The sequence below is a fragment of the Equus caballus genome, chromosome 27, assembly GCF_041296265.1.
Source record: "Equus caballus isolate H_3958 breed thoroughbred chromosome 27, TB-T2T, whole genome shotgun sequence".
Lineage (NCBI taxonomy): Eukaryota > Metazoa > Chordata > Mammalia > Perissodactyla > Equidae > Equus > Equus caballus.
Genome location: NC_091710.1, coordinates 44,698,657 through 44,724,525, shown reverse-complemented (window position 1 = coordinate 44,724,525; position 25,869 = coordinate 44,698,657). Strand labels below are relative to the sequence as shown.

The window sequence follows — 25,869 nt, the reverse complement described above, 5'->3', positions numbered from 1 at the left end:
TGTGGTAGGCGTCCCACATATAAAATAGAGGAAGATGGTCACGGATGTTAGCTCAGGGCCGGCCTTCCTCCGCAAAAAGAGGAGGATTGGTGCTAGATGTTAGCTCAGGGCTAATCTTCCTTAAAGAAAAAGAAAAACAGGTAGAGATGAAGTGAGAGAGGCAGTGGAAAAGCTGCCATTGGTTGAATACAGATATGACTATCAGCTTGAACATTTCTAGTTTCTATTGCCAACTTGTAGCAAATATTTAATCTTTTGTCAACCCCATCACAGAAAAAGCTTCTGTTGGCCACCAAAATACATAACTCCTAAAATAATACATAAAATATTTGTCTTTATTTTCTTCTCACAACATCAAGAGAACAAGAGGGAACATATATTGAATGAAGTCTTTTTCAAGAAGTTCAAATTTAATTTTTTAAGTGTAAAATGTTGGATATCAAGGTAAATCATGTATTCACTAAAAATGTAAAACAAAGATAAAATTTGGTCCTGAATTTACTCAAAGAATGAATATCCATGTATCTCCAGCAGCATTATAATTTGGGTTCCAAAACCATTCTCTTACACTGTAACAGAGAGCTCATTCTAAAGTACAAGATAAAGATTCAAAGATGATTACAAAGATAGTGAAAGCAAAAGCATGATTTTTTAATATGAGATTATTATTAACCAGTTGTAATGCTACAGTCTCCATTTGGTTGTTTAGCAGGCATCATGCCATTAATTTAAATGAGAAAGTGGCCTGTGGACTGACAGCTCCAAAAGGAAGGTCATTAAGTCAATATTGGTAGATATTCCTGAGTAAAACCTGGTGGATCTAGTGGGGATACAAACACAGTTTAGCATCATGAGACGAGCATGCGCTTTTCAGTCAGATAGACCTGGTTTTTAACCCTGGCTCCATCATTTAACTATCTATGTAATCGTCTGCAAATTATTTAAACCTGAGGTCCATTCCAATGCAATAATAGTACCTACTCAACATAGTGCTGTATTAAATGAAATATTGTAAATAAAGCACCTAGCACGTGATAGGTGCTCCAGAAATATTTTTTAAATTATGATCGAGTAATAATAACAACCATTGCATAGATAAAATAACCTAGTTGGTTAACAGTTGAACAAACGTCTTTTATCATTTAGTAGCTCTCTTCTCTCCAGTAGATAGGCAAAATATTTGTCTTAACTGGAATTTTTATGTCTAATTTATCTTTATGTGTTAGGTAGGCCAAGCCTACACCATAATTTTACCGGAATAAAATCTCTTCGTTTTTTCACTATTCCTGTCATTCAACAAAAAGTAGGCAAATTTTTGCAGATAGGAATCCCAAGCCTGTTAATTTTGTTCTTGAGAAGAAAAAAGAAATCTTCAAATTATAATGAAAGGCAACTATTCATATCCTTGAAACATTTAATTAACTAAAGTATTAAATGTTTGGAATGAATGAGTAAAAGCCTTGATAGATGCATTGTCTCCACATCAGTCAGAAGTTAGACCCCAGTTTTATTTAAGGTATTTAAAGCCTTAGGTGTCTTTTGAGCCTGATGAAGGCACTGTGCAATAGAGTAGGAGTGTTATTTTGTTTAATTGACGTGAACTAGTTTCTTTTTAATAGCAATTAAGACACCAAGAAAGTGTGCATTAATCATTTGCTTAAATGATTTTGGAGAGCATAATTCCAACAAATTGCAAATACCAGATACTCTGATAATGTTTGGTTTTGGATAACCAGCAATCTGTATAAAATATTCATATATGGTAACCTTAATTTCCATAGTACTTAGGGAAATGAATTCTTAATTACTTCTAACACACTTCTAGTCACTTTGCTGAACAGGATCAAAGTAAAAGGTCATTTATGCCGTTACTCTGGTCATAGCTAATGACTGTGCTTTCCTCATTATCTTTTTCTGAATATGACTGTTCATTTTGAGGCATCCCTCTTCCTCTTCCTCAGCGACTGCTTTGTGAGGTCTTTCTTTTATTCTTTTGCTCTTCATTAATATTGTCGTTGAAAATGCGTTTTAGTCCTCTTTCCTTGAGATGTGCGTGTGCGAGTTTGTGTGTATGAGTTCTACTTAACGTCATTAGTACATGGTGATTTTATCTTTTCCTAGAATTAATTTTTGTCCAATTTTAAAACTGTATGCTTTTCTCTAAAATTTCATCCTCTGGTTTATCACCAATTAATATATACCCCTCAAAGATATTTGCTTATCTTTTCCTGTGTTTCTTCATTTTGCCTTGACATAGTTTTGCCCATTTTCTTTCTTTCTCCTTTAATTTCAAACCTGAGGTAAGCCTGTTTGCCGTTACACCATTCTCAGAACCCTTTTTTAGCCCATAAGATTAAATTCTTGGGCATGCGATTAACCAAGTAAGCTTAATAAATTCCATTTGCTCACCCCTCTGATTCTACTATGAGCCTCTTGATGATTTCTTAGCATCTCACCTCCTATTATGAACCGCTTAAAATACTGCTCCCAGAAGTGATCCGGTCCCAATTACACACCCCACACTAATGTAATCAGCATTACTTCTCTCTGGTCATGGCGCACTAGAAAATGCATTGGTTTGGGGACAGACAGAGCTGGCTTAAAATCTCAACATCCTACTAGTTGTGTAACCATGGGCGGATTACTCATACATTTCCATCTTGATTTTTTCCATATAAAATGAGTGTGATAATACTGCAAAAAGATTTTATAAGGATTCATTGAAATGTCCTCTGTAAAGTACCTGGCACTTTTGTTTCTTTGCTTTTCTTTCTTTTGCCAATTTAAAAGTAAAATAATTGATTTAGTATTTACAAAGGTAATTGACAACTACCACAGCAGTAAGACTTGGTAAAGGCAATGAAAGCTGCCAGGAACTTACATGTTGATTAATTTTTGTGTACAATTAGATAGTTTTTTCAGCTTTGGAGATAGGTATTTTTTTATTGTGAGAAAATCGCTATGTTCTCAATTTAACTGGGGTGACGTCCTGGAGGAGATAAGCCATGAAGTAAATTTTCAAGGAAAGGATTTGTTTTAGAAAAAGGCAGCAGTGATACTATGGGGAGGAAATTATCTGAGATAGTTGTGGGGTAGTGGTGTTTCATCCAATAAAGCCTGGATGCATTCATTCATTCAGCAGATGGTTATGAAAGTCTTAACAGTGTACCACTATGAAAAACTCACGTTTGTTATAGAGGACCTGGAGATGTTGTGACGTCTTTTGAGCAAGATGGCCCATATTCCAGAACAAATCTCAGAATTGAAATTAATCTTAGGGATTATCTACCCTTACCTTCTTTTTAAGGCACATTGAGATTGAGTAAGCTGGGTCACATGACTGGTTAGTGGCAGCACTCAGCTGGACCTCAGGTCCAAGACTCTAAATTCATTACTTTTTCTTCTGGTGGTTTCTCCAGACTTTTTTTTACTACATCTGAAAGGGGGGAGAAAAGCACTCAGTCCCAAAATATATGTATTTATTAAATTTTACAGATGTAGCAATGTACTAATCTTATGCACATCGTCATACATATACAAAACTAAAAATTTAAAGGATGAAATGAAATAAATAATATCCTAAAATTATTTTATTTCAAACTATTAAGTAATTTTGCTCATATAATAAATTATTTATTTTTTAAATATAAATTTATAAGAGTTATGTATCAAATATTATTCATACCTTAAACATTTTTCAGTCCTGTCTAACAATTATATAAACTTCTCTTTGAAAAATAAAAATTATATGTATTTAGATTATACAATGTGATTTTTTTAAGGTGTACAGCATGATGATTCAATACATATGCATTGTGAAATGATTACTACAATTGAGTTAATTAACACATCCATCATCTCATATAGTTAACCTTTGTTGTGTGTGTGTGTGGTGAGAACACTCAAGATCTACTCTGTTAGCAAATTTCAAGTATACAATACAGTATTATTAACTATAATCACCAGGGTGTACGTTGGATCCCCAGAATTATTACTCTATAATTATTCTATAATATTATTCACCTTATAGCTGAAAGAGCAAAATTTCCCCATTTCCCCACCCCCAGTCCCTGGCCCCAGCAACCATCATTCTACTCTCTGGTTCTACAAGTTCAGCTTTTTTAGATTCCACATATAAGTGAGATCGTTCAGTATCTGTTGAATTTTGGCTAATTTCTCTGATATTCTGGCAAACTAATTGGAAGTTGTTGCATTTTCACGTTTTTAAATAAACAAGGACAAAACCCACTAAAATACCATGTTTTGCAGACTTTGAAGCAGTTTAGAAAAGGGAAAATTGTTATAGATGACAATCATTGTTCTTGGCAACAAAATCGTATATTGATGGGAATATTTCCAAATGTAGGTTTTAAAAATATTCTCTCTGGACTAAGAGTTTCTTTAGAGAAACAGTGCTTTCTTAGTCATTCTTGAATACTGCCTTTACCTTGAAGGGACAGATTAATGATTTTTTCAGAAATATATTCTCCGTAGCATACTACTGACAGCGGCTTGTCATCACAGACATGGTCAGCAAATTGAGACTCTTCTTTTTTTATATATTTAACTCATTTTTAAGGATTATAACTCTTTTGGCTTCTTTGCCATGAGCCATCTGGCTAACTTTTTTGTGGTTAAAAAAGATTTTCAAGATCACTGTACAACTCATCCCAAAGTATTGTGAAGAATATTGTGTTTAATTAATCACACAAGCTACAAAAACTAAAAGATGGGGGCATGGCTATCAACTCCTCTACCTGGCAAACCCTTACACTTCTCTCAGGAGACCTCACAGACATTAGTGACTTTCTAACAAAAGGACTGATTGGAGGCTCCACTATCATCAGTGTGTTGAATATTATAAATGCTTAGTGTCTTTCTAATTTTTTAGATAGGACATAAATATAAATAAAAGTTTGTTTTATACACAAGTGAAGATACATACCTTATATAGACACTACTACTATGTTACGTAATTGGTTAAGAACATAAGCTTTAGGCCCAAAAAGACCTGGCTTTGCCCCTATATAAATTTTGACAAAAGAAGCCTCAGTTTCCTCATCTTAAAAAGTAGATTTTTCTGGGGGCCAGCTCCGTGGCCGAGTGGTTAAGTTCGCGCGTTCTGCTGTGGTGGCCCAGGGTTCGGATCCTAGGCGCGGACATGGCACTGCTCGTTAGGCCACATTGAGGCGTCGTCCCACGTCCCACAACTGGACGGACCTGCAACTAAGATATACAACTATGTACCCGGAGGGGGGCGGGGGAGTGGGTTGGGGAGATAAAGCAGGGAAAAAAAAAGATTGGCAACAGTTGTTAGCTCTGGTGCCAATCTTTAAAAAAAAAAAGTAGATTTTCTGATACACACACACAGGGATTTTGTGAAGTTTAAATTAGGTAATATTTTCTTTGCACACAATGGATAAGTGCTCAGTGAGCTTCATTTAAACTGCTTTCTACTCGTTGGACGGGTTGTTTTCTGTTTTGTTTTGTTAAGTACTTCTTGTTCACTTTCGCACGTCTTATTGATTAGGATACCTTCAAGATCTCTTACAACCCTGAAATTCTTTTACTCTTCATCAGTTTACATCTCTACCTGGAATTCTTCTGTTTATCTAGATCACACTTCTCAAATTTATAGAAAGAACTTCGCTGAACAATTTTAAGCATAGATGGCCATCACTAATTAAGTGAATTAATAATTAAATAGATTAACTCTTGTTCAAATACCTCATAGGAATTTTAAGATGTTCTTTTTCATTTCCATTTTAATTTTAATATATTTAGTATGTAATAACTGCCAACAGTAGGTGTAATTGACATCTTAAAACGTGTAAGAAAATGTCTAATATAGATTTGTGCATTTGATGCCATGGTTTTACCAGTAAAATAACTAAAATGTGAAACAAAGGCTGTTAACCTATTTTAGCCTTCTCGATAGTGGTAAAAAAATTCTGCATATTTAATCCTGTTGTTCACTTCTTAATACTCTCAAACAAACTGTAATATGATTTGGTGCTCGGTTATAGACATGTCTAAGTTAAAATAAGTCATAATAAAAATATTGTGCTTCCTGTCGTAGCCTTATATATTTTACACAGCTATCGTTATACTTAAATTTTATATCATATAAGTCTCTCACTTAAGACAGAAAAGTAAATGTGAAAGATGGTAAAGAATTCACTAAAATATATTTCCCACAAATCACCTTAATACTGTCTAGAATTTTGCCTCCCAATCTTCAGACATCAGTTAACATATAATGCTGGACTTACTGTGAACATGTTTGTATATTCAATATAATTATAAATTGATACAGAGGCAGGTGCTAAAATGTAGCATTATTAATACATTTATATTGCAAAATTTTTTTGCAAAATATCAAAAACAATTTTCGTCTCAAACTGCTTTTTGTACAACCACTAATAGCTCATATTAATTCAGGTAACAACAGTGAAATGTATCTTGTTTATAAGCTTTTCATTTAAGACATTTTTCTTGCTGGGATCACCTCCTGGTGTGAAAGTTGTCCAAAGATAATAGCACATCAATTCAAAAGTGTAATAGATTTGAGACCGCAACATGCTATCAGCATGAAGAAGTAGTTTATCAGTCTTACTAACTCACTGTATCACAGCCAGAATCATTACATATTTTTTCTTTTGTTTTCATGTCAAAATATGTAATTTACATTCTCATGTTGATTACTACTTGGGAGATGTTTAATTTTCTTATTTAAAATATTTTTCTTTAAAGTGCATACCATAATTAATTTAAAGGTAATAAAAGAAGAGGCATTTTAATTAGTAGAAGTCTAAAATATTCTCTTTTTGCAATTCAAGGGTGCATAATATATTACTTACTGTAAAACAGTTCCAATTAAATTTACAGTAATAATACCTTTATATTAGAAGCAAAAGAACGAATCCATTTTGAACAAACCTTGGCCAATTCTTAGAAAATTTGCACACACATACACACACATGCACACATACATCTTTTCTAGACTCATCCTATTTAAAAGTTAGCAGAGGTTAAATTATTAAAATGCAAGGAGAAAAGTATTGAAGTTTAGTTTATTATTGACTCACTCTAAGTAAATTTTATTATTCTTAAGTGGTTCATCTTTTTATCAATCTGTAAGACAAGTCTTTTCAGTTTTTAGATCCCATATGTGAATTTTTATTCTTAATTATAGCTTCAGTAGGTAACTACTGGAACCACAGTGGTTATTGAAGAAGTTAATTAGAAACTAGTCCTCCAAATACTTTGTACTTTCCTCATACCACTTAAGTACTCTACCAGGTTCTCCTGCTCCCACCCTTGAAAGCATGTTTTAAAATAATATCTCAAGGATGAAAGAAAACACTTTCTCTTTAACCGTAATAATGAGGATTCAGTGTGGGATTGTTTTTCCAATCATGTTGGAATTCTGCTCCCTCTAAACTTCAGTAAGAGAATTTTTTTTATCACGTTGCTTTGTACATCAGAAGCCACCTCTGCTGCAACCTTTGTCAGGGTGTGGTTATGCGTCCACCCTGGCCAGTACTAGGAACATCACCTTGATTGTCACTACTTTGTCCTCAGCAGCTTCTAAGAAGGAGACAAGTTAGGAAGAAGGCCTGTGGTGCATGAAAATATTTTTATCTCTTTTCCTTCTCCTCAAAATAGCAGTTGTGTAAAGAGATAAGTTTATATTTATGTATGTGTATGTATGTGCATGCGCTCACGGTGCTTTAGAAATATTTAGAATTGAGGTTTCCAGTATCTGCTAATAGAGAAAGAAAAGGATTAGAAGTAGCTCCTTCTTTCCTATATAAATTTTAATAGAGGTAATAAATTGAAGCAAAGTTTTTAGAGGTAAAAAGAATACTATATAAAAATTGCTCCAGCCAGGAAGTTTAAGAATAGAGAAAATAGCATTGTCTGTATGAAGAAAGTAGTGAAACCTTTTGGGAAGTTGTAAATACCCAAGGTGAATTATCAACTAGACTGCTACATGATTCACCAATCCAAGTATTAAGTTCAAAGAGAAAAGGAAAGAGAACCTTGTAAAGAAGGTACTTATGCAATAGGATAGTATGTTGGTGAAAGTTTTATCAGCACCTGGAAATACAGATACTGTCAGAAACAGAAAAGGATCAAAAGAGAACAGAAGCTGCTATCTCATTTAGAGGTAAAGTAAAGGCCAATATACATGGCAGATACAGTCATGCATCACCTGAGGACGGGGACACATTCTGAGAAATGCGTCGTAAGGTGATTTTGTCGTTGTGTGGACATCATGGCGTGTACGTACACAAACCTAGATGGCATAGCCTACTCCACACCTAGGCTATATGGTACTAATCTTCTGGGACCACCAGGGACCACTGTTGTACGCCATCCATCCGTAATCCAAAGGTCATCATGAGGCACGTGACTGTGCTTAAAAATTGCAATGAGGTTAGCAAGGATGAGGGAACCAATTTTTTAACAAATAGATGAATTTGAAAGGGATGAATAGTAAAGGGAGATGTTGGAAGTAAAAATTAAGAGTGAGATGACATAAAACAATGAAAAATGTTTAAGCCAGCTGATCCTGAGGTCAGAAGGATTGAGCCTGGTATTGCACAAATTCCATTTGTTCTAAATTAGCTACTTGATGTGAGCTACCAACGGTGACCTTTGAAGTAAGAGTCTTTTGAATTGATTTTCTGATTTGCTCTACAAACTTAATGAGAGTCCTGAAGTTCAACTGAAGCTAAGAAACGAATATGCCGATACCTTACTGCAGTGGTTCTCAATGTGTGGTCCCTGGACCAGCAACATCCTCTCCTGGGGTTCCGGCATGCTGTTTTAACAAGCCCTCCGAGGGACTCTGATGCAAGCTAAAGATTGAGAACCATTGCTTTAATGTATGGAATGGTCTCTAAGTACCTTTCTGCTCAAATTGGTGGCCTAACCCTCAACTACATAAGTTCACGGGGCCCTACCAAAACCTGTGCTTCCATAATTAGTCTGGTTGAACTGTTTTCATGTGAAAGATAAGTGACTGCAGAATACCTTTTGCAGTCTTATGCAGATGCTAGTGTGGGTGGGCTTATCCCTGAAAATTCTTAGCAGCCTCTGCAATCTCTTAGTTCTGGAATCTTACAGAGCTCTGAGGGCCATCATGTTCGACTGATGGAGATTTCTTTCCAAGTAGCTAGGTACAGTAAGTAATTGTACTAGATGTCTCTGGATATCTGTTGAGAATCAGTTGCTAAAAGGTAAGGAAAACAAACAGGAACCCAGCCTTGCTTGAGTAAGAACAGGTAATTTTTTATATGGGCTTTCTTGCTTTCGTTTTCTGTTCAATAGCTGCCAGAAATTTTCTGTTTCCTTGCGTCACTCTCTAAAACACATCCTTTAAATAACCTGCCTTTTCAGCCTTTTAATCAGTTATAAACACATTGCTAAATACACCTTTAGTAGATAATCCAGTTGGCTTTGGAATTTAAAATTCAGAGCTTGATAGTGAAAATTCTAAAGACTGTGATAATGAAGCACAGGTTTTAAGTGTTCAAATGCTTGGACAGTAGTTAGTATCATCTTTCAGGTATATCGTTTCTTTCAAGTATATACTGACAAATATTTTGGGCTCTTTTAATTCCTCCAGATTTAGTAAATATACTCTCAGTTACAGACTACAGATAATTAAATGAGATAGATAATGGGCAATATGGAAGGAAGATAACACATAGTAATTAAATGTTGTATATTTTGACAATTTTTAAGAAGTACTTTATCTTAAATGAATTTTAGGCAAACTGTCCATTATTTTGACATCATCAAGTGACTAAAGCTATTTTGAACTCAATAGTTAATTTTAGCCTTCATATATTTCCAGGTAAATTTAATCCATAAGTGTGGGATTCATTTGCTTTAGATCTGAAAATGTCATTTTGGAAGAGTCGTTTGATGTTGAGGAAATCTTGTGAGACCTTTAATAAGCCTCTTAAATCCAGGAAGTTATATTTTGCCAGAAGGAAAAGAAACCTGTAGCTTAAACTTTCCTTAGCTCTTAAGTGAGAACTTCAGATTCTGAAAAGGTGGTAAATTTTGCCAAGTATAGGCAATCTTTCTTCTCATTGGTGCATTGTCTTTGAAATCAGAGCATCTAATTTGAATCAAGCAATCTATAGTCTAGGTAAATGTTTTATTGATTTGCCTAGAAACATAAGTAGAAGGCAGGACATCAAAACGTTTTATTCAAACAGTTTGCACTTAGTTTGATGTAAATCACTCTCTTGTTCAATAGAGACTATAAGAAGAGGAAGAAGGCATCAACATTTCCTGTGCTGTATTAAGATATAATAGGTTATATACAATAGAAATATTTTTCCAGGTGTCTGTCTCTAATAAAATGCTCCAGCTGCACCTTTGGGACAGAAACAGAACGCTACTACACGTTTTATTCTAATCATTTGCTCTATTTGTTACTCTCTAAAAAGGTTTTTAACACTGTATAAAACATGGAAGAAAAAAATCTATTTTCTATGAAGATAACCAATTATGAAGTTAATCTAATTAAAATTTCATTCAGTGGTTGCACGCTTTCTTTTTGACTTTATTTTCTATTTTAATGTCCCATTGAGGAAATGACTCAAACCGCTTTGAATGATCCTCTAACACATTTTCCAGGGATGCTTTTCATTTTGGTCTGTATCATTTCCAACTTATTAAACCATGTTCTTGATATGAGAAGAATAACATGATTCTGTTAACCTCCTGAACAAAAGATTAGTATGAACTCATTTGTTTCCTGGTGACCCTTGTAAGCTTATAATTTAATTATATATTATAACTTATTTAATTTTGTACTTGATGTTAGGATCTTTTTCGATGAGCACTGATATATTAATATTATATATGGTATAATATAGAAAGGCGCATTTAAATTTACTCAAAAAGTCTGATTATTTCTCCACTGAAAATCTTATGATAGTAAGTTTTGTGGTTATTATTTTGGAAGACAAAATCAACCCAAAGTTACGTTACTAAGGAATAAAGCATGCAATCTAAGAGATGGAGTGAAAAAGCAAAACAAATTGTGAGAAGCAATTGTGAGTGGCCTGAGATAAGAGTAGGTAAATATGATGACTGGACATATAGAAGTGATTCGATGTGCTGTGCGGGTCCAGTATTTAAAACATGACATTTCATCTGAGAGTAGAAGAAAATTTGAAATGAGAATGTTACTTTTGCCTCTTCTCTGCCTCCACAGAATAGATTAAAAAGAGGAAGTTGAGGTATAAGAACTCAGAAGACCTTCTGCACCCGAGCAAAAAAAAAAAGAAGAAAGAAAGAAATGCTGTAAAGGAAAGATGCAAGATGCTATGACAGTTGAACAGCGGGTGGGAGGAAGGGGCAGGCAGGATAGACGAGTAATTGAAAATTACCCCTATGTCCGTCAGTTAGAGAGCCCTAAAAGATAGAGTTGCTAACAGTGACCAAAAGGCAGGAATGGGGACAGCAAGAAAGATGAGTAGATTCAGTCTTTGTCCCTACTAATTTTAAATTTGTGACATGACCCAGAGAAAGACACATCACAGAATTGGTTAGAAATAGAAGCTAGAACAGAAGATGGAAGCAGCAATGAAAAGGTTGGTCTTAGGGCAGATCAACAAAGAAACACATCTTTCAACTTAAGAAGGAAAACGAGCAACTATTAATTGTGCTTAGTGGAGAGTAATCCTTCCCATTTATGCTTCCGTTGCTACCTGGCCTTACAGTTAATGATGCAGGGCAGTTCCACAGTTCTTGTCCGGTTGTTGTTGTTTTTAATAGAATCCCCCTCAAGATTCCAAAGCCACAAAGCAACTGTTAGTGTTCAGTGACCTTCTGCACCAGCTGTCTTTTGGGCTTTGAAATTGATTTTCCTTGTCTTGGTGTCTGATAGTCTCTCTTCAAGTGTGCCTCTCTAGTTCATCACCAGAGTGAAAACGGTGGCACAGATAGCTGAGGAACTGGAAGCAGGCATCACGCAGGGCATCATTAGAAACATCAGAACTGAATCAGCCTGCGCCAGTGTCCTCTGTGTTAAAAAGAAGCCGCTGCTGGTTCTGCTGCTTTATTGCTGAATACAATGGGGAATATTCTCACAGGATTCACTTTTTTCATTCCCAAATATGGTCTGAGAAATAAAGAAAATTTCTGCCTTTATTCTACAAACCGCATGTGGATGCCAGGTCAAAACCATATGTTTTTGATAGTAATTTTTGCAGACTTTTTTGTACGTGAGAAGCATATTCCCAAGGCTGTATGACCTGGCAAAGAGTCACAGGATGGGAAAAGACTGTAATGACACAGAAATATGTGCCTTAGAGAGAATTAGGTGTTAAATAATTTTCTCATATAGAAAGACGTTGTATACTTTTCATATAGCTAAATTTAAATATTCATTTATCTGTTGATTCAGTAAATATTTGTAGAACTCTAGACATAAACTAATCATTGTGTTGGAACTTGAAACAGTTAAAACAAAGTCCTGGGCTTAAAGCTATTACATTAGTCACAGTATACACTCGTCAGTGTTTTATATTTTCTGTGTTGCAATGGAAAGGACATCGTTGCCTTTGGAAAGAAGGCATCCTGTCTGAACCTAAAAATTAACAAATTCCTACTAAATCAGAAACCAGATGTTCTTCTCTATAGAAAGTATGTTGACATGGCCCTTTTCTGCTATTCTAGTTAATGTCTAAGAGGTTTTTACATGTGTGTTTTAGCACATCTACTTTGAGGCCTAATTTTACCTAAAGGAATCATTCTCACATGAGTGACGCCATTTGTTTGTAAATGGTTTCAAAATACATCAATTTAAACAATCTTTACAAATTCTTTCTATACTTTTATTAGAAAGCCATCTAAAAATATTGAAAACCAGTGATTTTAAAATATAGTACACTGGTGATTTGGCTTCTCTTTCAATGTTTTATAATGTTTTTGTATTTATTATACACATATATCTCCGAGGCACAAATTTGATGCCCCTCTGAAATGAGTAGTCATGTAGACAAGAAGGGGAAATGTACTTCTGAGATTTGAAGTCCGGGGCCCAAAAAATAGAATTGAATTCTATTTTCTCTTGCAGCAACAAAAGTAAATTTGTGTATTACATAAGATAGAAACTCTTTCAAGGTAAAGAGGTCTTAAGTTCCACTAATATTGATAAATAATGTATTTTTGAATATTACATCTTTGTTTTCAACAATATGTCAGAGTTTCTTTTTGCTCTAAGAAGAATGATTTCATAGCAATTCAAGCCTAGTTCTTTTTTTTTTTTTCCTCTTAAAGATTGGCACCTGGGCTAACAACTGTTGCCAATCTTTTTTTTTTCTGCTTTATCTCCCCAAACCCCCCCTGTACACAGTTGTATATCTTAGTTGCAGTTCCTTCTAGTTGTGGGATGTGGGACGCCACCTCAACATGGCCTGACGAGCAGTGCCATGTCCGTGCCCAGGATCCGAACCCTGGGCCTCCGCAGCGGAGCACACGAACTTAACCACTAGGCCACGGAGCCGGCCCCTCAAGCCTAGTTCTTAAGAGAGTTCTTTGCCAGCAGGACCAAAGCTGATGGACACCATGTATTGATATCACAGATTTGAAAATTGACACAGATGTGTCTAATTTTGGGGTTTTGTTAAGAAGATTAGCCCTGAGCTAACATCTGCTGACAATCCTCCTCTTTTTGCTGAGGAAGACTGGCCCTGAGCTAACATCCGTGCCCATCTTCCTCTACTCTATATGTGGGATGCCTACCACAGCATTGCTTTGCCAAGCGGTGCCGTGTCCGCACCTGGGATCCAAACAAGTGAACCCTGGGCCACTGAAGCAGAACGTGCGCACTTAACAACTGTACCACCGGGCCAGCCCCAGATGTGTCTAATTTGAGGTTGGCAGTTGTCTGGCTCATGGTCTTGCACACAGTAGGTTCATGTTTTTAGTGTCGAGGCTAAGATCGTAATCTTTAGAGTCCCATAGGCTCAGGTTCAAATCCCATTTCCCATTGAGAAATGACCCAAACCACTCTGAACAAAGCTATAACACATTTTCCGTGGATGCTTTTCATTTTGGTCCCTATATCCTCCAACTTTTATTTATTTATTTTTATTCTACTAGTTTATTTATTTGTTAGCCGTGGGTCCTTGTCCAAGGTACGTAATTTCTCTGAGACTCAATTTACGTGTTGGCACAATGGTCACCATTTCATTTATTTTGCACTATTTATTGAGCAACTGCTGTGTGCCAGGAACTTTCTAAGTCCTGAAAATACTTAGAGGTGAATAAGATTTCGTGGGGTTTACATTCCAATGGGAGAAGACAGACAATAAATTTATGCAGTGGATACAGCATTCTTACCCATCAGCTTAGTATCTAGAGAACTTTATTTTTTTACATTTCTGTCTGTGTTTTATTTGAAACTCTCATTCCTAGGAACTTTCCTCAGGTCATTTGGGTCTCTCCCTCTCCTCCTCCGCCCGCTTCATGATGATACTGTGAGCACAGCAGGGAGCACCTGGGCTGCAGTCTTCTCCACCTGAGTCTTTTCCACCTGATGCTGAGCTTTCCTGCTGTCTGTGTGTTCACTGTTAGTTGCCGTGTTATTGCTGAGAGAGCCTTGAGTTCTATGTGTGTGGCCCCTTCGGATCCAGTGGAATACTCTACCATTTCTCTGCTACCCTCGAAGCCATAGAAGTAATTCTGCTTCTTACAGATGACGCTGAGGCGCAGGAATCTTAGGGAGACTGTCTCTAACTGCATCACCTAGACACTCCAGGCATCAGCTTTCTCTTTGGGATCCTCTTACTTCTGCAGGTCTCTGTCTGAGATTTAAGGCACAGATTTCTCTGCTCTCAGGTGCCCTGATACACTGTGTAGCCTCTATTCTCCAGCACCCCACCAGGGGAGCCAGGAACAGGCCTTCTGTCCCTGAGGCACAGTGAATCTTCTGCCCTCATCCATTCCCATCCAGCTCCCTCTTTCTAACCTTTAATAAGAAAATTCTCTACTCTAAGAGGAATCTTTTTCTCCTGTAGTCTATTTATTTCAAGCATTTTGGCTATATCCCAAATCTTCTGTTTCTACTTCTCCCTCAGAGGTTCTTCATGGTACCTAAGACTGAGGCAAGAGACTCTGTCGTTGGCCATAGGCCTACATACTGGTTGCTGTTCAAATGCTGCTTGTTTGTGTGTGTGTAGCTTCTTCACATAGCTCTCTGCTATTTCTATACCTTCAAGTACCCTCAAGCTTGGCGTGGAAGTAGCAGAGAGCACCTCAGACTTCTCTGGAGACTTGCCACCTCCCCAGGGGTGCTGCCTGCAAAGCAGAGGGCAGGCTTCTTTCTCTGGGACCTATTGAATCCTCTGCTCTCATCAGCATCCCTCTGGTTCTCTTCTTGCTCCCAGCTGAAGGTATTCTCCTAGGCTGGAGGGAAACTCCTTTTTATCTCACACTGTATTTCTCCCAAACATTATGGTTCTACCCCAGTCCACTCCATTTCATCCAGTAGACTGGGCTTTAGGAAACCAGCAAGACCCTCTGGCTATTTCGATTTCTCATCTTGTCTCATCTCACCTGGAGGCAATGAGATAAAACAGCTGCTGGAATTGAGAGAGTTGAGGTGGAGCAAAGACAGAAAGGGGAAAATTTTCAGGGAGAAAAAGCACACTTGAAATAGTATTTAAAAAATTTGACCTGCCACACAAGTAAACAAATAAACAGGAACTGATGGTAATAAGCTCTTTGAAGGAACTGAGCTTGATGATATGATGGAGAGCAGAGGGACCGGGGCTTTAGTAGGATCTTCCTCCAGGTGCATCTGTCTGTCCAGCCTTCCCTTCATCTTCCCCAAGAGGAGTGGATATGCATCCTTCCGAATGCTTTTTTTAATCCTTGCCGATGGTGTGGAGGGAACACTCTGTCACTATGCGTGTGAGCCTCTTGCTCACTCTTCATGTATAATCCTAAAAAATCTAGATCAGGGGGTCAACTGCAGTTCACAGGCCAAATCCAGCCTGTCACCTGTTTTTGTGGTGATCTTGAGCTAAGAATGGTTTTTACATCTTTAAGTGGTCAAAAAAAGTGAAAAGAATATTTCATGACATGGGAAAATTATATGAAATTAAGATTTCTATGTCCATAAATAAAGTTTTATTTGAATCAGTCACGCTCAACATTTATGGGTGCTGTCATGATATAACAGCAGAGTTGGGATGGTCTGGCCAGAAAAGCCTAAAATATTCACTCTCTCGTCATTCATAGGAAAAGGTTGCTGCACCTCGTGCCAAGGATCAGGTTTCTCCTTGACATGATACAGTCCATTTTCTCATCCAGAGTACATGCCAGTGTGTGGATCGCCAATATCAAATTTGTAAACCAGCCAATTCGTTTTGTATGCATTGGGTTTTTTTTTTAAGATTTTATTTATTTTGTTTTTTCTTCTTCTCCCCAAAGCACTCCGGTACATAGTTGTATATTTCACTTGTGGGTCCTTCTAGTTGTGGCAAGTGGGATGCCGCCTCAGCATGGCTGGATGAGTGGTGCTGGGTCCGCACCCAGGATCTGAACTGGCGAAACCCTGGGCCATCAAAGCAAAGCGCACGAACTTAGCCACTCGGTCATGGGGCCAGCCCCTTGTGTGCACCGGTTTTGAGGGTATTACATTTTGAATTGGGATTTTAAAGTCTTCAGATGACAATTTTTGGTCTTTTGGAATATAGATTCCAATAAATGAATTTGGGAAGAAAAATACCTAATGCATTATTGAGCATTTAGCTTGTGTTGGATGCTAATATAAACACATCATATATGTTACTTCATTTAATCCTCGTAAAATGACTATATATATATATATTATATATATAATAGGTTTTATTATTCCCATCTTACAGATGATTAACCAAGACACAGAAAATCTGAGTAACTTACCAAACATCATCCCACTAATTATAGGTGACGTCTGGATTTGAACCAGACAGTCGGGTTCCAGAGCTCACATTCTTCGTCACCATGCTGAGTTGAATATGGTAATTGGCACTAAAAATGCTGCTTCCAACATACCACTTAATTCAGACTCTAAATGTTGAAATTTGCTTTATAAAGTAGTTGTATGGGGAAAAAGGGATTCACAATCACTTGCTAGTATAATTGATAGAAGTAGTAGCTTATCATTTGCATCTGTTCTAATTTCGTGGTCAACAAAGCGTTTTTAGATACATTAACTGGTTTACAACCCTGTGTGATAAGTAAATCGTTAGCTCCATTTTGTTGATGAAAAACTAAAAAATAAAACAAAAACCTGAGGCTTCCTAGGATCACATAACTAGGAAATGATAGACCAGGAACTCAAACCCAGATCTTCTGATTTCTCATCCGGAATTCTTTCCCGTATCCCTCTGTTAGGCAGACTTTCATGACTTTTCCGTGTCTGTACACGAGCTACATTATTGTTCACAGTAATTCTCTGTAAGTGGACTCTTTGTAACTTAACTACCTGGTTACCCTTTCCTAACCAATTGTATACATAAAATCATGAGTTTGATCCTCTTTTATTTATCATTGTGTTGTGCTTACTATATTCCAAGCTCTTCACGGTAAATGCTAACTCATTTAAGTCTCATAACAAGCCCTGCGAAGTAGGTAGTACTGTTGTCCCCATTTTACAGATTAAGAAACCAAAACACAGAGAGAGATTAAGGAACGTGCGCAAGCACACATACCTAGTAAGTAGTAAAGCAGGACCTGAACCTTAGCAGTCTAGCTTCCAAGTTCTGTCCTTGTCAACCCTTAACTTGTTTGATACATTAATCTATTTTCTAATGCACGTTAAAGTAATTACTTGAATGTTAAAATTAAAAATATTCAGCTGTGTACCATCTAAAATCGTCTTGTGTAAAGACTGTACTGTACCATGGTGGAATATTCCAGGATTCCTACAATTTCATGAATATGAAAGAGAGAGAACCCTCTGTTGATTTCATCGAACGTGTTATTAAGAAGGATAAGCATACATGTTAAGACACACACTCAATACAGTATAAATTGCCAACATAGTGTGAAATGTAAACCATGACAAACATGGCCCTTTTTTTAAAATTTGGAGACTTTTATTGTTAATAGGAATCTTGAAAGTAGCCATCTTTCCTGAAGAATTCCTAAGACAATAGTTTTGTCATCTGATCATTGTTTCTGTTTAAACATTTTGGAAGTAAGACAGCATACAACTTTAGAGGCAGTTTGCTCCCCTGTTGTACAGCTCAGTTGTTAGGAAATCTTTCTATATTTGATCTAAAACCCGCTTCACTGACCCCTTCATTTGTTTAGGTTGATTTTAGAAAGTGTTCTGTGATTCCTCCCTTTCTCTCCCCTCCAGCAGATTTGCCTTCCTGTTGTGTTTGACAGAAGCTAAAAATAAAATTAGTTTGCATCCCTTGAGAACTGACCAGCTGCCTGTGGCCAAGCTTGATGGTACTTACTAGTGGGGGAGCAGGCTAGGATTGGAATGTTTCCATGGGCATCCAGAAGATAAGTCAGTCTGCAGACCACCAGCGTGATCATGCATACTTGTGTTTATATGAGTATATCTTCTCACATAGCAGTAAGTTCACATGTAACGACAAAGTAGTCAGATTTGTTTTCTTAAGTGGAATGTGAAGATGTTCTTAAGGCAATTCACAAAGGGAAGTTCCAAAATGGTTTTGCACTGGAAATGGTATGATTAGAATAACTTTGTAGTCTCTCAAGATCTCTACTTAAAGGGACAGTGATCGTTTGTATGCATAAATACTGCTCTAGACAAGACAAATCAGGCTCTTTCATCAGAGTCATTTTTATGAGTTGGGTTTTTTTGGTTCAAATATTTCCTTAATTTCTAATTTTTTTTAATTATATGAGGTCAATGATTAAAAGAGAGAGACAGAAGGAGAGGAGAACTGATGCGTAGCTGTCTCTGTCTCTCACATTTTTAACGTATTTGCATCTTATAATGATATTCTCCCGTTCCACAGGCATTTCCTATTCAAAACAGGAACAGGGACAACGCCACTGTTCAGTACTGCAACCCCAGGATACACAATGGCATCTGGTTCTGTTTATTCGCCGCCCACTCGGCCACTACCTAGAAACACCCTATCAAGAAGTGCTTTTAAATTCAAGAAATCTTCAAAGTACTGTAGCTGGAAATGTACTGCCCTGTGCGCTGTAGGGGTCTCAGTGCTCCTGGCAATACTCCTATCCTATTTTATAGGTAAGAACAAATTTCCAGAATTATTCTGTTTGTAAATCGGGATGTTATATTGTTGTTTTGTTGGCTTTATCTATTTGGTGAAAAGGTATACTATGAGTTCATATTTTCTAGGGAAGGGGTTGGTAATGAGACATTATAAATCACAGGGTATTTTATGTAATTCTCAGCAAATTAGGTAAATAGAAAAGCTGCATTTGCATGAAGAACAAGGTATATTCCTGGACACAGACTACGGTGTACTTTTGTGTTTGACTTATCCCTCATGAAACGTGGGTAACTCTAGGACATGTCATGGACGCAGAATAATTCATGCACTTGCAGGAATGAACACTGTGCAGGAATCTCCTTCAGTGCATAGTCAATAGGGAGCTCTCTGCTGCTTGTGATATTACACGTCTTTCAGCCAACTCAGCTATCTAAATGTAAAACTCACCACTCAGGACCATCAGCGTGCACTCAGGAACGCTCTCCAGAGAACTGCGCATCCATAAAACGATGAACGGGTTGCATCCTCATTCATATATGTGGATTTTTCAGCTTTTCTGATGTAGTATTGATCATGTTTTTCATTTACTAGTAACCCAATGATGGAAGCTGCTAATAGAAGTTGTAAATTTTCCTTTTATTTAACCATTTCAGAACATATATGAGCATTCAAACTATTGGAAATTGCTTTTTAAAATGTCTGAAATGACCACATCAGATTTTGATTTCCTTGTAAGTGTAGGGAAAGGCCTACCACATGGAAATACTAGTGGTGTCCACTGAGACAAATCACAGGCTGTGCGGGTTATGCAACAAGAACAGCAGCCGGTGATGCGTCCTCAAATTTACAAAGCGATTTGTGATGCGCCATGAAATTCTGTCGCTGAGTAAGAGTATTACAGAGCGGTATATACAATGGTATGATGCCTTTGCAGTGAGCCAGTTCTATCATTAGCCATAATACTCCTTAGTTATAAACTGTGTACTTTGGAAAGTGAAATAACCATTTCAAGTCACAATTCTTTTTAAGAGAAAAATAGAATTTTAGAGCGTGAAGGAACTTTCGAGATAATCGAGTCGGGGATGGCGACTTATGTACTGGTACTGCCGATTCTTTGACCATGGCAGACATCGCTAATGAACCAGGACACTCTTTCCCACTGACCCTGGCTACAGCCTCATTATCCTCCTTACGTGCTTCACACAGCACCTCATCTAGCCACTGTCCATCAGAGACGAGAGCAAGATGAAGCCTTTTTGTAATTTTTCAATCTAAGTTAACTCCCTTCTTGTAAAAATGGTCAAACCAGCTGCCAAAAGGGATGTCACTTGGCCAAGATCAAACACTAATAATCAATGCTATGCTGTCTCATAATCCTCAAGGTAAATGAGGAATATCACCACAACAAAAATCAGAATTCAGAGACAGATTTCTAGTATTCAGCTAGCAAATATCCAGCCATCAAGAGAATCTCTTCTAGTTAGCTGTATAAATTCTTTGTATCTGTCAGCAGTGTGCAGCTAAAGAATTTTAAGTGATTCCAAAAGGCACCAGTCATAAATGGGATATAATACATTAAGCATATGTATTTGTAGGGGATTTTTTTTTACTAGAGTACATGCCAAATAGATAGATAAATACTATTCGGGGCTGAAATTCAATGTCTGTGTTGTTGATATGTTGTCAGACGTCCTTTCTGATTGTAACTGCCTGTGTTGTACCCATTGTTAAGTATTTTGAATATCAGCAATGGTACTCTTTCATTTTATTTACGTTGTGTGACTAGCAGGAAAAAAAGCATTTTCGTATGAGATTAGGTCACTATTATTCATGAGACTTGTACTCTTTTCAAGGATCCATTACTGAATATCATTGAGGATCAGACTTCTAAGTAAAAACTCAAAATGTTCCTTTTTTTCAAATTTCCTGTTTTTTGCTATTTAATAGGTTAGTATCCTCCTTTATTCCTACCAATACCACTATCGTATCTTCTCCCTTTGATTTTATCTTTCACAAATTACATAATTAATATACTCACGTACTCTTGTCAGTTCAACAGATATTTGTTGAACTTTTGTTACAATCTAGTTATTGTGCTGCCAGTTAAGGCAATACAATCCAAGAGTTATCTGGCAAAAATTACTTCTCTCAACAAAGAATTATCTCATACTTTTATTGCTTTCCTTAAGCACAAATATAGTTAGAATTTTCACCAGTCTTCCTGTGCTTATGTCACTACCAGATTAACGCAATGATTTTTTTGTTTAAATCAGGTAAGAGATTTCATTTGTTCCTCAGGAAGCATGAGGAATCTTTTCAGACTGAAAAGATTGAAGACTGAAGGTACTGCCTTTACCCTTGAAAAAAATAATAGGCCACTTCTCTCAGGGAAGCTTGTCCTTGTCTATTGAGTGTGCTGTAAAGCAGAGAGGGAGAAAAGGGCCACTTGCCTGTCCAGCTAGATCAGTCTGATAAACTCCCCAATCAATGGGGAGACCAATGTCATCATCAGATTGACCTTACAACCTTTAACAGAAGTGCAGCCATCCTTAAACTTTTTTTTTCCGTTTCCTTTGAGGTCCCCTTGTCTCACATTGACTGTCAATATGAAGTCAAAGCCTTAAGAAATAAGTAAAATAAAAAGCTTGAGGAATTATTTCTATCCTAGAATTTTCATTCTCACCTTCCAGTAAGGTCATGAGAAGTTATGAGAATGTAGCATTAATGTGTCTCTTCTCTAAGATAAAGTTATCACAGGATAGTCAAGGTGAATAACTTCTGAAAGGGAGGGAGGGGGGTGACAGGCTTTGCTGTTTGTTTTTCCTATTCCTATATAAATTTCAGAGAATAAAGAAAGGCCAAAAAAAAGCGAAAATTAATTCCCATTGTCATTGATAACTTTTTGCTTAGGTAATCACCGTTCACTTTTTGGTCTGTATCCTTCCAGATATTTTTCCATGCATCCATATACCTAGAGTTCCATATTCTTAAATACATTTTGTACCAGGCTCTCCCACTTATCATTCCTTAAACATCATAAGTGTTTGAACATCATAGTGGCTATTTTTTTTTCAAAGGTTGGCCCTGAGCTAATATCTGTTGCCAATCTTTTTTATTTTCATTCCTCTTCTTCCCACTGCCCCCCCCAGTACATAGTTGTATATTCCAGTTGTACGTCCTTCTAGTTCTGCTACATGGGATGCCACCTCAGCATGGCTTGATGAGTGGTGCTGTGTCAGTGCCCAGGATCTGAACCTGTGAAACCCTGGGCTGCGGAAGCAGAGCACACGAACTTAACCTCTTAGCCACGGGGCTGGCCTCCATAGCAGCTATTTTTAATTAACAGTTCCCAAAAATGCACTGACTATTTTCTTGTACGTGTAAGTGTGTGTGTCTGTGTGTGCATGCATGTGTGTTCAGCTGATCAAATTTTTGATCAGAATAAATTCTTTGAAAGAAATTTCCTGGGCCAAAGGGTAGAAATGTTTCAAATTTTGCAAACCATGGCCAAATTACCCTTAGTTTACACAACTACCAGTGTAACTTATTATCAATATTTTTAACCCTTGCCAATTTCTTAGGTTAAAACATTTTATTGTTGTTTTCATTTAGTACTAGTAGTGCTGAATATCTTTTCATATACTTATTGACCATTTGTATTTCTTTTTGTGTGTGTGAATAGCTAGTTTCCCCCCATTTTTCTACTGAGGCTTTTCTCCTTTTATTTTTTTGATTTGCAAGTGTTTGTTTATTAAGGATATGAATCATTTGTCATATGTGTTATATATTTTTCCAATTTAATAGTAACTTTGTTCAAAGTCATTTTGCCATAAACCATATAGAATTTTTTAAATAATCAAATTTATCAATTTTTTTATAATTTCTGATTTTCATGGGGTACCTATAAAGTCCTTATTTATTCTAAGTATTATTTTTTAAAATTTCCTTAAATTTTCTTCTGGTACTTTTGTGGTTTTCAGTAACAATTTTTAGGTCAACATTTTTCTGGATACTCAAATGTTGGGAGATCGAATTAGCTCTTCATTCTAGAAGCTCATCGTTGAGTGATAAAGACATGTATGCAAACACATTTAATAGAGCATACTTTCATAGCAGCTTGATCCATATGGCAAAAAATAGAGAAGAAAAGAAGGAAAATACCTTCTGAAGATGTTGGAGAAAGACTTGATCTAGCAGATGATGCTTGAAAGATGAAGAGCAGTTCAGTTTAGTAGGTTTGATGTCAAAATGGTTAGTGGGCGATCACCTTGAGAAGAGATCATCCAAGGCATGGAAAGGAGGAAACGTGAGCTGTCTACAGCAATTCGTGTAGAGTGCTCATGGTGCACTAGGCATTGTGTTCAAATCTGTGTATGAATTATCTCATATAATTTTCACAACAACTCTATGAGTTATTATCTCCATTTAACAAATAGGAATCTATCACTTAGAGAGGCACCTCGCCTAAAGTCAGACAGCCAGTAAATGATGGAGGCTGTCCTGGAAACTATCAAGGGCCCCGTTACACTATACTGACTCTCATGAGGTTTTTGGAAGAACTGAAAATGGGAAAGAAATCGAAGAAATTAAAGCATAGCAATGAAAAAGAATCACATTTATGTTTTTAAAAGATTGCTTTAGTGACATTCCAGAACACGTAATATGAAGAAATAAAGTCCAGACTTGTGCTTTTCAAACTTTAATGTGCCTGAGACTCCCCTGGGGATCTTGTTAAAATGCATGTTCTGATTCAGCAGATCTGAAGTGAGAACCGAGAGCCTGTATTTCAAACAGGCTCCCAGGTGGTGCGGCTGTGGTCCTAGACCATGCTTGGAGTAGCAAGGCTGTAGGCCAGCGCTGTCAAATGTTATATTCGATGATAGAAACGTTCTGTCTGCACTGTCCAGTTCAGTGGCCACTAGACACATGTGGCTATTGAGCCCTTGAAATGAGGCTAGTGCCACTAAGGAACTGGAGTTTAAATTTTATTATTGTTAATTAATTTAAACTCGAACAGCCACATGGGGCTAGTAGCTGCCATTTGGACGGTGCAAGTTTAGACAACCTGTTAGAAAACTAGTCTGAGTGGGAGACCATGAGGCCCTGTTGGGATAGAGGAGTGAGCAGAACTGAGAAGCTATAGCTGATACATAATAGAATAAGTGTGCCGTGATTTGTCATGTCCTAACTCTTAAAAATCAAATATCCGAGCAGGTACCGATGGCAGCTTCTTTTCAGCAGAGTCACAGTAGGATTTTCTTTAGATTGCTGCACTCCCGATTAAAATCCGTCTCTAATGCATTAGTCTTTAAGTTGGTGTGTCTTTACATAATGGAAATTCTACTGATTCCTAAACACAAATGTTGAGTTCGATGATAATACTTAGTGATACAGACCTATCAAAAAATACCTGTCCCACTTTTTCTGGGCCCTAATTTACTCATCTTATTTTTTTCTCTCCTAAAATTAGAACAATATAAAGATGGGCTGTAGCTAGCCATTGTTCACCAAAGAATGGATAAAAAGAGCGAGTCTGTTAGTTTCTGTTACTTCTGCACCTGTTCACACTTATGGAATGAGTAGGAGTCTTCTTGTTCTTTTCTCACAGAAGACTCTTTTTTTCCTGGATGGGAGATAACCTGAAATTTTGATGTTGTACACATAGAAACATGCCCAGAAATCTTATCATAAAGCAGAAACGTTATTGAAACATTATTAAATACAAATCAATATAAATATTGAAATTATTATGTTAACACCAGTAAAACCTGCAGCAAAGTCAAGTCAAACACCATTATGGGCATTTAACCTCCTTAGTATTTCTATATACTGCTAGGCAGGCTCTGAAAATTCAAATAATTTCCTTGTAGAGTAGCACCTTAAAAGTATTTGCACGTGTTTCTTTAAATTTAAGGAAAACTAGAGAAAATAAAAATCTTAGCAAATTATATTATACTAGCACATTTTTTCAATTTTTAGCCAGTTTATCCCAACCAGTAATTCATTTGACAACAGTCTTTTTTTAGAACAGCTTTATTGAGATATAATTCATATATCATACAGTTCACTCATTTAAAGTATACAATTCAGTGGTGTTTAGTATATTCACACGGTTTTGCAGCCATCACTACAATCAATTTTAGAACATTTCCTTCATCGCCAAAGAAGAAACCCTGTGTTCCTTTAACAGTCACTTCCCATTTCCCTCCAAACTCTCCCTAATTTTTTTTCCACAAAAATCTGAACTTTTAAGGGACTAGTTTGTTAACTCATTTCCCAATGACAAGAAATAACTCAGCATTGTTTTTCTTATGAACTCCTGACATATACCGCTAACCAAAGAATTACTTGCATTTTCAATATTCCTTTTCATTTAAAAAAATACCTATGTAGTTATTTATTTCCTTTGAACAGCTGCTACCAACTGATTCCTAAAATAGATGTTGTCATATGTCTGCTAAAAAGGCTGTTTAACAACATAAGCATTCCCTACATCTAGCAAAACATAACCAGTCGAATCCAGGTTCATTGCGGTTATGATTCCATAGCAGTTATCTGTCCTACTTCTGTGTCTGTTTGCATTTTATGAACATTTTTACCTCTCTGTGTACCTTGAAAT

At 36.7% G+C, this 25,869-nt stretch overlaps 1 protein-coding gene across 17 annotated transcripts in view; it reads left to right on the top strand.

Annotated features, from left to right (window-relative positions):
- Window positions 1–25,869, top strand: part of TENM3 (teneurin transmembrane protein 3) — a 2,419,468-nt gene that overhangs the window by 2,243,787 nt on the left and 149,812 nt on the right. For all 17 annotated transcript variants that reach the window (XM_070253219.1, XM_070253221.1, XM_070253220.1 and 14 more), the window contains one exon: window positions 19,026–19,264. In XM_070253219.1, coding sequence (XP_070109320.1) covers window positions 19,026–19,264 — 239 coding nt within the window. The remainder of the gene's footprint in view (window positions 1–19,025; window positions 19,265–25,869) is intronic.